Source organism: Cricetulus griseus, chromosome 4 (genome assembly GCF_003668045.3).
Source record: "Cricetulus griseus strain 17A/GY chromosome 4, alternate assembly CriGri-PICRH-1.0, whole genome shotgun sequence".
NCBI lineage: Eukaryota > Metazoa > Chordata > Mammalia > Rodentia > Cricetidae > Cricetulus > Cricetulus griseus.
Window position 1 is genome coordinate 75,011,211 of NC_048597.1, and position 14,126 is coordinate 75,025,336.

The window sequence follows — 14,126 nt, forward strand, 5'->3', positions numbered from 1 at the left end:
GCCTCACCCTCCCTGGGGACCATAAAATGAATGGGACAGGGGGTCATTGGGGGCCAGGGGAGGAGGGGAAGAAGAGAGAACTGGGATTGACATGTAAAAGACGCTTGTTTCAAATTTTAAAAAAAGGGAAAAATACCAAATTTCAGTTTGTAAATTGTGGTGTTGACTTCCAAAGTGGAATAAAATGGTCAGTTAGGTAACATAGCCATTTTTCAGCATGTGAACCTTAGGTGTCTAGTGGCATTTGACAATTCAGGATCTATTTCTCTTTGTCTGTTCTGACAGGTACTTAGAGCTAATGGGGTATCAAATAAAGCATGTCACCAGAAGATTCTGAGGTTATTTGTAACTCAAAGTGCATATTGACATGCACACATTTGATCCTTGTTATTTCCACCCATTCATTTTGGACAATGACACATGTGTCAGCAATGATACTTAGACAAGAAACTATGTATGTCCTTTTTTGGTGAAATCAGCCACAATGTATAATAGCATATTGAGTACTTTTATAAGGCCACTGTATGTCACAGTGTTATTGTCAAAATAAATTGTAAGAGAAATTATCTCCCAGGGGTGGATAGTCCTCTCCCCATTTCCATGAGGTTGAGTTTGTACTTGTTTGAGATTCATCTCATGGATGCTGTGAGCCACAGCATACACAGAATTACATACATTGTAGCATGCTTCAGTCATGTGCATTTCCCATATATGTAAAGGAAACATTTCCAATGAAGCATTTGGTAGGCAGTTACCAGATATTTTACAATCATGTAGAGAGAAAGAGCAATTGAAATAAGTTTTCCAAAAAATATCAAGATAATGATTGTCTGGGTATGTAGAAGGGGTATATGTCTGAATAAACTGTCTAAAATCAGAAATCTCATCATGGTGATATGTAAAAAGGAGAGACCCATGAAATGAATCAAAAATAAAAGGTTCATAACTGGTATTGACATTGAATTTTGAATTCATGACCCAGATTTTCCACGTTTTTTCAGAAGACAGTCCAGCTAGCATTATACAATGTAAAAATTCCCTGTCATCATAAATGATAACCACATTTGCAAATGATTTCTCAATCACCTTTCTACTGTCCTGGAAAGAATGGTCCAAAAAAAATCAATGGTCTCTGGCATCATTTTTACAAAAGCTACACACACTCTATTCCTATACATCTTTCCTCCCATGTCTGATAGAATCTCATGTCCCTTATGGTTATCTATGAGGACCACCCCCACCCAGGTCCAGCTGAAATGAAGCAGCAAAGATACAATGCCAAGTGACAGAGATAAGTCCTTTGGAGCTGTCTGGTAGACATAAGGAAACTGGCCTCTGTCATTCAGGAGAGTGTTAAAAGGTCTAAAACTAAGCTGAAGGGAATCAAATAAGAAACCAGAATTGATATAGGAAACAATTGATATAGGAAACAATCTTAGACATGAGACTCCACTTGGAATTGATAGTGTCAAATTCTGTTCATGTTGTTTTAAAATCCTATCTCATTCCTGAAGACTTTTACGAGAATTCCTGACAAGACACAGAGTTTTCTAAACACCCACTCTAGACTCCAACCTCTTCATCTCCTCTATCTCAAGCAATGTATATGAGGCTACATAACCAAATGTCTAACTCTTCTAAATAGACAAGAGACTACTAGCCTCTCTACTTTACATGTTAAAACACTAGAAATGTCTGCATTTCAATTCTTTTTGCTGGCTCCCATACCTCACCTGTGGAAATTTGTAGAGATTCAGCAGTTTTTCAATGCATGCAGATGTTACCCATGATGCTCCTGTAAGTAGAGCAACAGCCTTGATTTCCCTTCTACATATGTAGTTGGGAATGCTGATTTCCATTCCGGTGAGCCAAAGGAAAGCTTCCCTTAGAAAATCCCATTCACTTCTTTGGACATCATAGAGATCAAATGCCAGAGATGTGTTGGGTAAGAGATGAGGATTCCTGTTGATCTCATCAGTGGCAAATATGAAAGCCAAATAACACTGGTAGTTCTTCAAACTAAACCTGAAGGAAAGTTTCATCAATATTGCTGAAGAAAACCCATACCATACTGCTCCCCAGTGTGATGCAATGGCTTTTAGAATTTTGATGTCATATTTTACAAACAAAAACAATTTATGTCATCTCTGAAATGGTTGTATTTTGAATGTACAGCCTATACAGTATGTGATAGTTTTATTCCCTAAAAGCCATGGATCTACAAGTCATTGTGAGAAAACCTGAGTTGAACTGATAGCACTGGTTATATTTTCCAATAAGAAGATCCATATAGTGGAACCACTAGTATATTAACTATGTGTGGAAACAATCAGCAAATCGATTTTCCCATTTGCAGAAGCAATTCTTGTACTCCAGCATGATCTATATCCCTTATGATTATAATTTGCCTTTAAAAATTATTACTCCATGGCCAGGAGATAGTTCTCATAGTGAACAATGCCCTTTCTTTCTTCTAGTAGCTGACAGAAACAGATACAGTGACTATCAGTCAAAAACTAGACTGACCTCAAGGAATTTGGCAAAAGAGGAGGAGGAAGAACTGTGGGAGCCAACGAGGTTGAGGACACCAAGACACATGACAAATGTGTCAGTTGACACACAGAATCAATTATGTACTAGTCATAGAGGCTCACAGAGACTGAAGGGACAACTATGGAATCTGTGTGAGTCTATGCTAGGCCATCCACATATTACTGTAGTTATTATCTTGGGGTTTTTTTTGGACTCCTAACAGTGGGAGTGGGATGTCTCTGACTCTATTGCTGGCTCTTGAGATATTTTTCCTGCTACTGAGTTGCCTCTTCCAGCCTGGAGAAAAGGGGTTAATCCTAAAATTACTACATCTCATTACACTATGATATCAACTTGGATGAGTGCTTTTTTCTCAAAGGAGAAAGAAGAGCAATGCATCTGGGAGGGGAATGGGAGGCCTGATAGGAAAGAGGCAAGGGAAGCTATACTTGTTTTTTATGACAGAAGAATAAAGTCATGTTAAAGAAAAAGATTAATTTAAATCTGTGGGCTTTAAATATGACATATGTATATAGGAATGTATATATAAATATAAATCAAGTTCATTATTTTAGGAATATTTCAAATCACTAAAGACTCACTAAAAACAAATAAATGAATGAATGGGTGTGTAAAGATCTGACACAATGTTTTTGACTTATCTTTTAAACTAGAGACACCTTCATACCTTCAAGTCAAATAGGTTAAGCAATAAAACAAGATTTGTAAATGTAATTATATCTTTGAAAACAAAGAATGTGACCAGCCAATAGTTTTAAATGTGGGAACAGATATCTACATATGAAAAAATTGTCTTCAAGCATAATGAGTATACTATTTTCAATGTGACACATTCTAGGCCACAAAACTCTCAAAAGAAACACCTTTCCAATTATTTGTAAATTAAATAATTTCATTTTTTCCTTAGTCTGAACAGGAATGGATTTTAAATGTTCTGTCATTGAGAGATTAAAAGGATGAGAAACTCCTCAATAAATATTCTCAAAATAGATTGCAAATTTATGTGCCTTAAGCTCATTATGTCTTATGGTGTTGAAATATATAATGGTAGAATAGCATAATTTTTGAAATCAATTTTTTTTTTTGTTTTTCGAAACAGGGTTTCTTGTGTAGCTTTGGAGCTTATCCTGGCACTCGCTCTGGAGACCATGCTGGCCTTGAACTCACAGAGATCTGCCTGCCTCTGCCTCCCGAGTGCTGGGATTAAAGGCATGGGCCACCAATGCCCGGCTGAAATCAGTTTTGAGATTTAAAGGTAACATATACGGTATTAAAGTCTGTGGGACAATATTAACAATTATGAAAAACTGGCTACAATGTTAGTTAAATTCATCACTGTATCAAGTCCACAATGAGGAGAGTCGAAACACTGAAAATTACCTCAGTACTTGCAAGGAAAGGGACAATCAAGACAAGCAAGCCTGTTGACCATACTCACTAAGAGGGACAAAAGCCCATGAATGGCTTAAAGAATCAGACATTCTTTACAAGCCAAAGAGAATACCTCGGGCTGAACTGTAACAGGCCTCATTCTTTACTAAATATGTAGTCTTAAACATGCATCAAGAAAAGAAGAATCTTTCAAATATTCAATGTGTCTCTTTTGCAAATTACAGGATGGTAGCCCTCAAAAATTATGCTTAATCATATGACATATTACTTAGACAACACTTTCTCACTCATGATTGTCTTTGTAATAAATGGATAGGGCTCCATATCTCCATTGAAGACAAGATCTTAGCTTACTTCAGTACTGTAGTGTCTGTCAATATCTGGGAAAAGAAGCTAATTTTAAATTCTCAGATCAAGTCTAAAAGCTGTTTTTTTTTTTAACCAACTATGGAACATCATCTCTTCCTCAAAGAGTACATCTCACATGTAGAACATGTCCTTCAGTGTGCTAACCATGCATGCTCCCTTATTTAAAGGGGCTGCAGTATATGCTGGCCCCAAATTCACAGATTTGGGAAATTATTCTGGAATCCAACATTGCATTGTATGCAAGTACATTGAGATAAATTTATATTTATATTTAATTTTAAAATATCATTTAAATTTAAAATGTTTTAAAATTACAGCTGAATGATAATGACTTTATCCAAAACAATTAGAAAATTTCCACTGCAGGATAAAGAATTAAGTAGGGATGGGGCAAGAAATGGAACAACATAGTTATATATTTTATATTCATATTTTGAAGTTTGAGAATTCTTAAAAACAGTTTACATTAACACCTCTATAACTTTTCATGTGCACTAACAGAATATAAGTATTGTTTGCTTATCATCATTTTAATTATTACATGAATGATGACTAAATAAAAGATTAAGCAACAAAAAATACTGTAATGAAAAACATCACACGCAACACATTTAATTTCAATTTGTTATTCAGATCAGAATTAACATGCCTATATACATCTAATAAAACTGTAAGGAAAATAAACTGAAGAGGAAAAAGGCAAAATAAATCCTGTCACTGCATGTAATCACATGGGCATGCAACTATTATTGGATTTCTGTGGACGCATTGGTCCATTTAAGCTTAAGATGTCAAGACATACTCAGTACTTACCAAAGTTTCTACTGATCATTTTTCCTTCTCTATACACTCTCCATTGTTGACATAGAAATATACCCAGGTTTCAGGAACAACACAATCATCACCAAAACCTAAATTTGTGTTCACTCCTAACTGTCTGTCAGCTGACTCTCCACTTGGAACATGCTTCTGCATTTTCCTTTTACAGGGTTGTGTTCTAAACTGAATGCAAGCCATCTTCCTCCACTTCAGATATTAATACATGAATAGTACAGCTAAAGAAATGTCTCTATGGAATAAAACAAATCTTGCATCCTTCACAAGAGTCCTACATAGGCTTTCTATCCAGGAGAGTCCACTCAATTCTGCCAATATGTCTGCCACTTTCCTCTAATCATACAGGTGTCAACTAAGATACAGCCCTCAGTTGCCACCCTCAACATTAATGAGTCTTCCTGAACCCATCTGTTTCAGTTTGTAAATACTTAAAAGCAGGAATCAAATAGGGAAAACGAAGTTACATTGACAGAATCTTCAAGAATACTAATGAAAAAGTAAAGAAACATTGTGAGTCATATGAAAGGTTTGTATTATAGGAAGTCCCAAACCAAATTCTCACATTCATCTTCTCCAATCCAAAGCAGCCAGCATATGGCCAGCCTGTCATTTTGATATCACAAACAGAATTCTTGGGTCACTATAGTCACTGGCATTATTTATCCCTGAAGAACAACTGTACCTGAAAATTAACCAAACCAATGTGTCAATAAGAATTCAGCATTCCTTCTGCAGAGAAAACAATTAAATATTTTATCCCTGGGCACCTAGAGGAAAAGAAGAGCAATGTAGAGAGAATAGGGTGTCAAATGTTTAAATAATATAAGTAAAAACACACTCTTCATCTATCATAGAGAGAAGAGAATGGGTAAACAGAAGAACACACCTGAAAAAATACACAAGTACCAGCAAGAGTGGAAAGCCTGGAAGGGAAATAAAAGTCACATTGATGTGAAACCAAATTATCTGAGGAAAATGAAAACTGAATACTGAAAATGAATGCATTTTTAAGAGCACTTACTGTCTGAAATAATTTTCTTTAACGTGAAACTTAATGCTTCTGTTATAGAAGTAGTACATAAAAAGAGGCACAAATGCAGATATCACCTTATTTCCATCACTGTATCGATTCCATTTTGTTTTCCAAGGGCACTGAGAATCATCGAAGGTGCACACAAGAACATGAGTCTGCCAAAGCCAGAAGTTAAAAATCCATGAGAACATCATAAAATAAAAGTGTCTGCCACAGCATAAGCATCGGGGCATGGATCTGAAAGTGGCCATCAGATGTACACACAGCATCTGTGATTGTGAGCATACACTTTTGTAATATAGTTGGTGAGTGAAGTCATCACTTTAATCACATATCTTTTGGCAGTCCTCTTCCTCCCCATGGAGAATTCTGGAAATGTCTTCCCTGACTACATCCATATGACATTCTGCATTAGTAATTTAGAAAAACATGCCTCAAAATACAGTTGGAGATCTTTATTCTGGAGACTAACGATTGCATCTACTATAGTCACCAGATCCCAGGGAGAGCTCCTCTTGAGTACACTTGTGGAAAATGTTCTTAGATAATAGCTACATGAAAAGTGACTAGGGATGATGCAAATGTCTTCAAACAGCGAAAAGCATAGCAAGTGAGAAGGAAAAGATCCAGAAAATGTTAATCAGAAATGGTCCACTGAAAATCACTGGACACCTGCTCTCTATAACTGATTATTACCTATGCCACTCTAAATTGTCAGTGGCCTCAAGGTGTTCTTAATCCCTTTCTGTATGAATCACACATATCTGTAAACCAATATTCTATCAGTGTTGCTCTACAATCAAAAATACTTTCTGTCTCATTCCAGGGAAATGGATAGTCAGAATTCATCAACTCCAAATCAGTGACTTAATATCAATGCTTAGATTAGGTTTCCCATGAAGATTCTGAAAACCCACCTACTGTGCCAATGTGTCTTTTTTTAATGGTGAAACTGTCATTCAATATAAAATTCTGATGCATCTTAGATCATTAGAGATATCTCCACCCTCTCTTCATGCTTTCCTTTGAAAAAAAGTATTCAACAAAACCCTTCAATTTACAATAAAACATAAGAGCTTGTATAGTCCACCCACCATATATATGGTAGTTCACAATATTTCAAATGAAATTAACTTAAAGAGGGAAAGTGCTTTGGCTATAAATCAAAATATTGAAGGATTTAACATGAATATATATGCCTAACAGCTCAGTTGTACATTCAAATAGGCACTGTGGTATATTTAAAAACATTCCTCTACTTATTTACATATGAAAAGTGTCATAGGTACATAGAGCTGGTAATTGCACTGCACTGAAACACTATATATATATATGAATGAAGAGATTTTCCCTTCTGAAAAGAAATAGAGGCATTTACTGATATTTGCAATCACCTGCACTGCATTTGTCTTGAGGAAAATCATAAGTGGCTGTAGACTTGGGTCATCCCAAAAGGTCTATTTATCTTCTAAGTCCTGATAACTTATGAGTCCAGAATGGAAGTGAGTTGTTTCCTGAGGTTGTCAGTGTGAATAAGGTCATGATGGGTGGATTTTTCTATTGTTTTGAAACTGTACTTTCAGGGTTATGCCCACTTATGCTTTTTTTTCTATGGTCATATTTTTAATTTTTATTGTTTTTGTGTTAAATTATTGCTCCTCTTCACAAATAGCATAGGTTAGTACCATTTCCAAAGGAGAACAGGAACACATTTTTTTTCATTGTCCAGAAAGTCTCTGTGTTCAGTCAAGTCAGTTTGTCTTGCTGTGGAAAAGCTGTATAAACGCAGGTAGTGAAATTGTCAATTTTTTTTTTTTTTTGGTTTTTCAAGACAGGGTTTCTCTGTGTAGCTTTGGAGCCTATCCTGGCACTCACTCTGGAGACCAGACTGGCCTCAAACTCACTGACTCTGTCTCTCGAGTGCTGGGATTAAAGGCATGCGCAACCAACGCCCGGCTGAAATTGTCAATTCTTAATTATGTTCTTTGTTCTGGTAGGGTTCTATGAAAAAAATCACACAGATACCTGTATCCAAAAGTAATTTCCCTAAGCTTTTTTTCTTGGTGTCAGGAACTTTACATTATAATGACATTCTCAATGATTTGAATACATTTCCAATCAGGGAAAACATATAAAATTTACTTTCATTCTTCCATGGGTGGATAGCAAGGGCCCTGCCTTGGGTCCAACTTCTGCCTGCCCACTTTGGGAACTCCTGTTCTGGGGTCTGAAGGCAAGTCGACTCAGCCCTGGTGGACCAAGCAACCCCAGATCAACAGGACCCCTGAGGAACAAACAACCAAATGCCAGTCTTCTGACATCTCTGTGCTAGTCCAGGCCCACCCACCTGGAGAGGGAGTGCCTCAGAACCACCTGCAACCACCAAGAGACACATGACAGTATTGGACCCTCTTGCACCTACAAGAAGAGAACCTTGCTCCCATACACACCAGGAGAGGAAGAGAGACCACCTGCACCCATTGGAACAAGAGATGGGAAGACAAAAATATGATAACACATTCAACAAGAGAAAAACCAATATGATACCACCAGAGTCTAAGGACTCTAGGCAAGCAAGATAGGAACATCCCAACACAGATGAAGCCGAAGAGAATGACCTTAAAACCAAGTTCATGAAGATGTTAGAGACCCTAAGAGAGGAAATGAGAAAATCCTTCAGAGAAATGAAACATAAGACAAACAAAAATTGCAAGAAACAATTCAAACAGTGCAAAGTTTGAAAGCTGAGATAGAAGCAATAAAGAAACAGTCTGAGGAAATGCTAAAATTAGAAAAGATGGGTAAACTATCAAATTACAGATGCAAGCATAACCAACAGAATACAAAAAGTGGAAAAGAGAATCACAGGTGTTGAAGACACATGAAGAGAAATCGATTCATCTACCAGAGAAAATGTAGTACATTAACACAATGGAGTACCACCCAGCAGAAAAAAAAACAATAGAATCTTGAAATTAGAAGACAAATGGATAGAAATAGAAGAAACCATTCTGAGTGAGGAACTCAGCCACAATAAAACAAATATGGTATGAACTCACAAATATATGGATTTTAGACATACAGCAAAGGAGTACCAGCCTACAATACACACTGCCAGAGAAGCTAGGAAACAAGAATGACTCTAAAAGAGATATACATGGTCCCCTTGGGAAGGGGAAAGGGACAAGCAAAGGAGGGGTGAGGAGGACATGAGGGAACTGGAAAGTTGATTCAGGGGAAGAGGAGAGAAAGATAGAGGAGAGAAAGATAAGAGATACCATAATAGATGGAGTCACTATAGGTTTAAGGAGAAATCAGGCACTAGGGAAATGTCCAGAGATCTACAAGGATGACACCAATTGACAATCTAAGCAACAGAGGAGGGGCTACCTTGAATGCCCTCCCATAATAATGAGATTGATGACTAACGTATATGCCATTCTATAGCCTTCATCCAGCAGCTGATGAAAGCAGAAGCAGATACCCATAGCTAAACACTAAACTGAACTGGAGCCCACTTGCAGAGAGGAAGGAGTAACGAGCAAAGATGTCAAGACCAGGCGGGTGAAACCCACATAAACAGCTCACCTGAATAAGGGGGAGCTCATGGTCCTCAGACTGAACCTGGGAAACCAGCATAGGACTGATCCGGACCCCATGAACTATGTTGTCAGTGAGGAGGCCTCAGAAATCTATGGAGCCTCTTTTAGTAGATCAGGACTCATCCCTAGCATATGAATGGACTTTGGGAGCCCATTCCACATAGAAGGATAGTCCCTCAGCCTAGACACATTGGGGAGGTCCTAGGCACTATCCCAAAGGCATATTTAGGTTGTTAGTGGGGGGCAGGGGAGGGAGAGGGAATTTGGATTGGCATGTAAAACAATCTTGTTTCTATTTTAAATTAAAAATGGAAAAAAGAAACAGTCTTATTTTAGATATCAATCACAGTTCTTTCTTCCTCCCTTCTTCCCATATACTCCAACTACCCCCATCCTGTCCCTCTTCTGAAACTCAGGGAGAGTGAGGCCTTACATAGGGGATCATCAAAGTCTGACACATCATTTGCGGCAGGGCCTAGGCCCTCCCCCATGTGTCTAAGTGGAGAGAGTATTCCTCTATGGGGAATGGGTTCCAAAAGTCCCTTTGTACACTAGGGATAAATACTGCTCCACTACCAGAGGCCCCATAGGCAGCCCAGGCCTCCTAACTGACATATACTTTCAGGGGGCCTGTTTTGGTCCTATGCTGTTTTTCCAGATGTCAGTCTGGGGTCCATGAGCTCTCCCTTGCTCAGGTCAGTTGCTTCTATGGGTTTCCTCAGTCTGGTCTTCACCCCTTTGTTCATCACTGCTCACTCACTCTACAATTCCAGGAGTTCGGCTCAGTGCTTAGCTGTGGGTCTCTGGCATTCCCAAATTTTAAAGAATAGTCTATTTTTATTTGCATTGTTGGTTTAGTAGACCTTTGTCTAAAATAAGAGAGCATCCAATTACTTTCAATTTGCTATGTAAAATAAACACATTTACAAAAATATAGGAATTTAGTTGTTTTGGAAGGCTATCTCATGTTTAGTTCTAACTGTCAACTTGGCACAATTTAAATTCACCTGATATTCTCATTGTCAATTGGTTTTTGAGATAAAACACTTACAACACACAATTTTCTGGATAGGTACCATGTAACAAAACTAAATCAGGATCAGATAAACAAATTAAATAGACTTATAATCCTTGAGGAAATAGAAGCAGTCATCAAGGTCTCCCAAACAAACAAAAACCCCAGGCCTAGATGGCTACAGTGCAGAATTCTATGTGAACTTTAAAGAAGAGCTAATACCCATACTCTCTGTATACCTATACACTGCTGGAAACAACAGAAACAGAAGGAACATTGCCAAACTCCTTTTATGATACTACAGCAACCCTGATACCCAAAACACAAAGATGCAACAAAAAGAGAACTACAGACAAATCTCCCTCATGAACATTGGTGCAAAAATCTCAATAAAATACTGCCAACTTGAATCCAAGAACAAATCCACACACAATCTTCCATCATGACCAAGTAGGCACAATCTCTGAGACGAAGGGATTGTTCAAAATGTGAAAATCAGTAAAAGTAATCCTCCATATAAACAATCTGAAAGAAAAAATCCACATGATCATCTCATTAGATGATGAAAGAGCCTTTGAGAAAAGTCAACACCCTTTCATAATAAAGGTGCTAGAGTGATCAGGGATACGAGGTACATACCAAAACATAATAAAGGCAATATATAGCAAGCCAACAGGCAGCATCAAACTAAATACAGAGAAAGACAAAGTGATTTCATTAAAAATCAGTTAGAAGAAAAGGCTGTCCACTCTCTCCTTATTTATTCAATATAGTACTGAATTTCTAGCTAGAGCAATAAGAAAAAAAGAAGATCAAGGGGTAATACAAAATGGAAAGGAAGAAGTGAAATTATTAGTGTTCACAGATGATATGATAATGTGCATAAATAACCCCCAAAATTCTACCTGGAAACTTCTACAACTGATAAACACATTCAGTAATGTAGCAGCATAAAACATTAACTCAAAAAATCAGTAGTCATATATAAATGATAAAAGGAATGAGAAAGAAATAAGAGAAACATCACCCTTTACAATAGACACATGTGTAAAATATCTTGGGGTAACACTAACCAAACAAGTGAAAGGCCTGTATGACAAGACCGTTAAGTCCCCAAAGAAAGAAATTTAAAGGATATTAGAAAATGGAAAGATCTCCCTTGCTCTTGGATAGACAGGATCAACATAATAAAAATGGCAATCCTACCAAAAGCATCTACAGATTCAATGCAATCTCCATTAAAATCCCAGCACAATTCTCACAGACCTTGAAGAACAATACTCAACTTCATATGGTAAAAGAAAACACCCAGAATAACTAAAAAAAAATCCTGTATAATAAAGAAACTTTTGGAGGCATCACCAATTCCTGACTTCAAACTGTACTATAGAGCTATAGTAATGAAATCAGGTTGGTATTGGCATAAAATCAGACAGGTGGATCGATGGATTGTAATCAAAGACCTGATGTCAATCCACACACCTATTATTACCTGATAATTAACAAAAAAGTCAAATGGTAAAATGGAAAAAGGAAAACCTCCTTAACAAATGGTGCTGGCATAACTGGTTGTTAACATTCAGAAGATTGCAAATAGATCCATATCTATTGGAATACACAAAACTCAAATCCAGGTGAGTCAAGGATATCAAAATAAATCCAGCTACAATGAACCTGAAGAAGAGAAAGTGGGAACTAGCCAGGAACACACTAGCCCAGGAGACCACTTCCTAAATATAACACCAGTAGCAAGACACTGGAAGCAACAATCAATAACTGGGACCTTCTGAAATTGAGAAGCTTCTCTAAGGCAAAGGACACTATCAATAGACAAAAAACGTCAGCCTACAAAATGGGGAAAGACCTCACCAACCACACATCTGACAGAGAGCTGATCTCCAAAATCAAAAAGAACTCAAGAAACAAGACATCAAAATACAAAATAAACCAATTCAAAAATAGATACAGAGCTAAACAGAGATTTCTCACCAGAAGAATATCAAATAGCCAAAAGATGTTTAAGGAAGTGTTCAACATGCTTAACCATCAGGGAAATGCAAATCAAAACAAATTTGAGATACCATCTTGCACCTGCCAGAATGGCTAAGATCAAAAACACTAAGGACAGCTTATGTTAGAAAGGATGATGAATCAGAAGAACACTCTTCCACAGATGGTGGGAGTGCAAGCTTATACAGTCATTTTGGAAATCAGTATGGCAGTTTCTAAAACAAAAATTGGAAATGAATCTACCTCAAGACCCAGCAATACCACTCTTGGGCATTTACCCAAAGAACACTCAATCAAATTGCATGGACATTTGCTCAACAGTGTTCATAGCAGCATTATTCATAATAGTCAGAAACTAGAAACAACTCAGGTGTCCTTCAACCAAAGAATGGATAAGGAAAATGTTGTATGTTTACAAAATGGTATACTACTCAGCAGTAAAAAATAATGACCTCATGAAATTTTCAGGCAAATGGATGGAACTAGTAAAGAACATCCTGAGAGAGGTAACACAGATTCAGAAAGACAAACACAGTGTGTGTTCATTTATAAGTGGACATTAGATGTAAAGCAAAGGTTAACCAGATTAAAGTCCACAGCTTCAGAGAAGCTAGATAACATAAAGGACCCTCAGGGGGACACATAGATCACCTTGGTAAGAGAAATCAGATAATATCTACAGGGCAAACAAGGGCAGGGATTACTGAGGGGAATGGGAAGAGGATGAGAATAGGAGAGAACAAGATTGCCTAGGCAGGGAGAGATATAATGGAAGAGCAATGAAAAAGACACTTTTTTTATTTTTCTCCCATCTTCCCATACCTGCATGACCCTCCCACCCTAACACCCTGAGAATCCAGGCAAAGATAGGGGGGAAAGAACATGTGAGCAAGGGAAGTCAAGAAGATGATGGAGAAATCTACAAAGACAGCTGAACCAAGCTCTTGGAAACTCATGGACTCTAGAACTACAACTGTGGAGACCACAGGGGACTTACCTAGACTCTCCGTATGTGGGACAGAGTTGTGAAGCTTGCAATATCAGACGGCTTCCAGGCATTAGAACCACAATACAAACCTGATACATGAGCTAGTTTGTTGGAACCCATTCCATATGGTGGGAAACCATTCTAAATCTTAATGCATAGAGAGGCACAGGGCCCTGCCAGAACCTAATGAGACAGATTTTGCTGACTCCTCATAGGACCCCTTACCTGTGAGGAGGAGTGGACTGGGAATGGATTAGGGGGGAGGGGTGGGAGCAAGCAAGGGAGTATGGGAGGAGGCATGGGGAAAGAGGGGTTGGGACAACAGTG

The 14,126-nt window shown here is 37.8% G+C and overlaps 1 protein-coding gene across 1 annotated transcript in view; it reads right to left on the bottom strand.

Annotated features, from left to right (window-relative positions):
- LOC100770839 (vomeronasal type-2 receptor 116) overlaps nucleotides 1–1,859 on the bottom strand; it is a 55,164-nt gene extending 53,305 nt beyond the window's left edge. Inside the window, exon 1 of the mRNA XM_027413393.2 lies at nucleotides 1,734–1,859. Within this exon, the coding sequence (XP_027269194.1) occupies nucleotides 1,734–1,859 (126 nt within the window). The remainder of the gene's footprint in view (nucleotides 1–1,733) is intronic.
- Nucleotides 1,860–14,126: the final 12,267 nt, after the last annotated feature.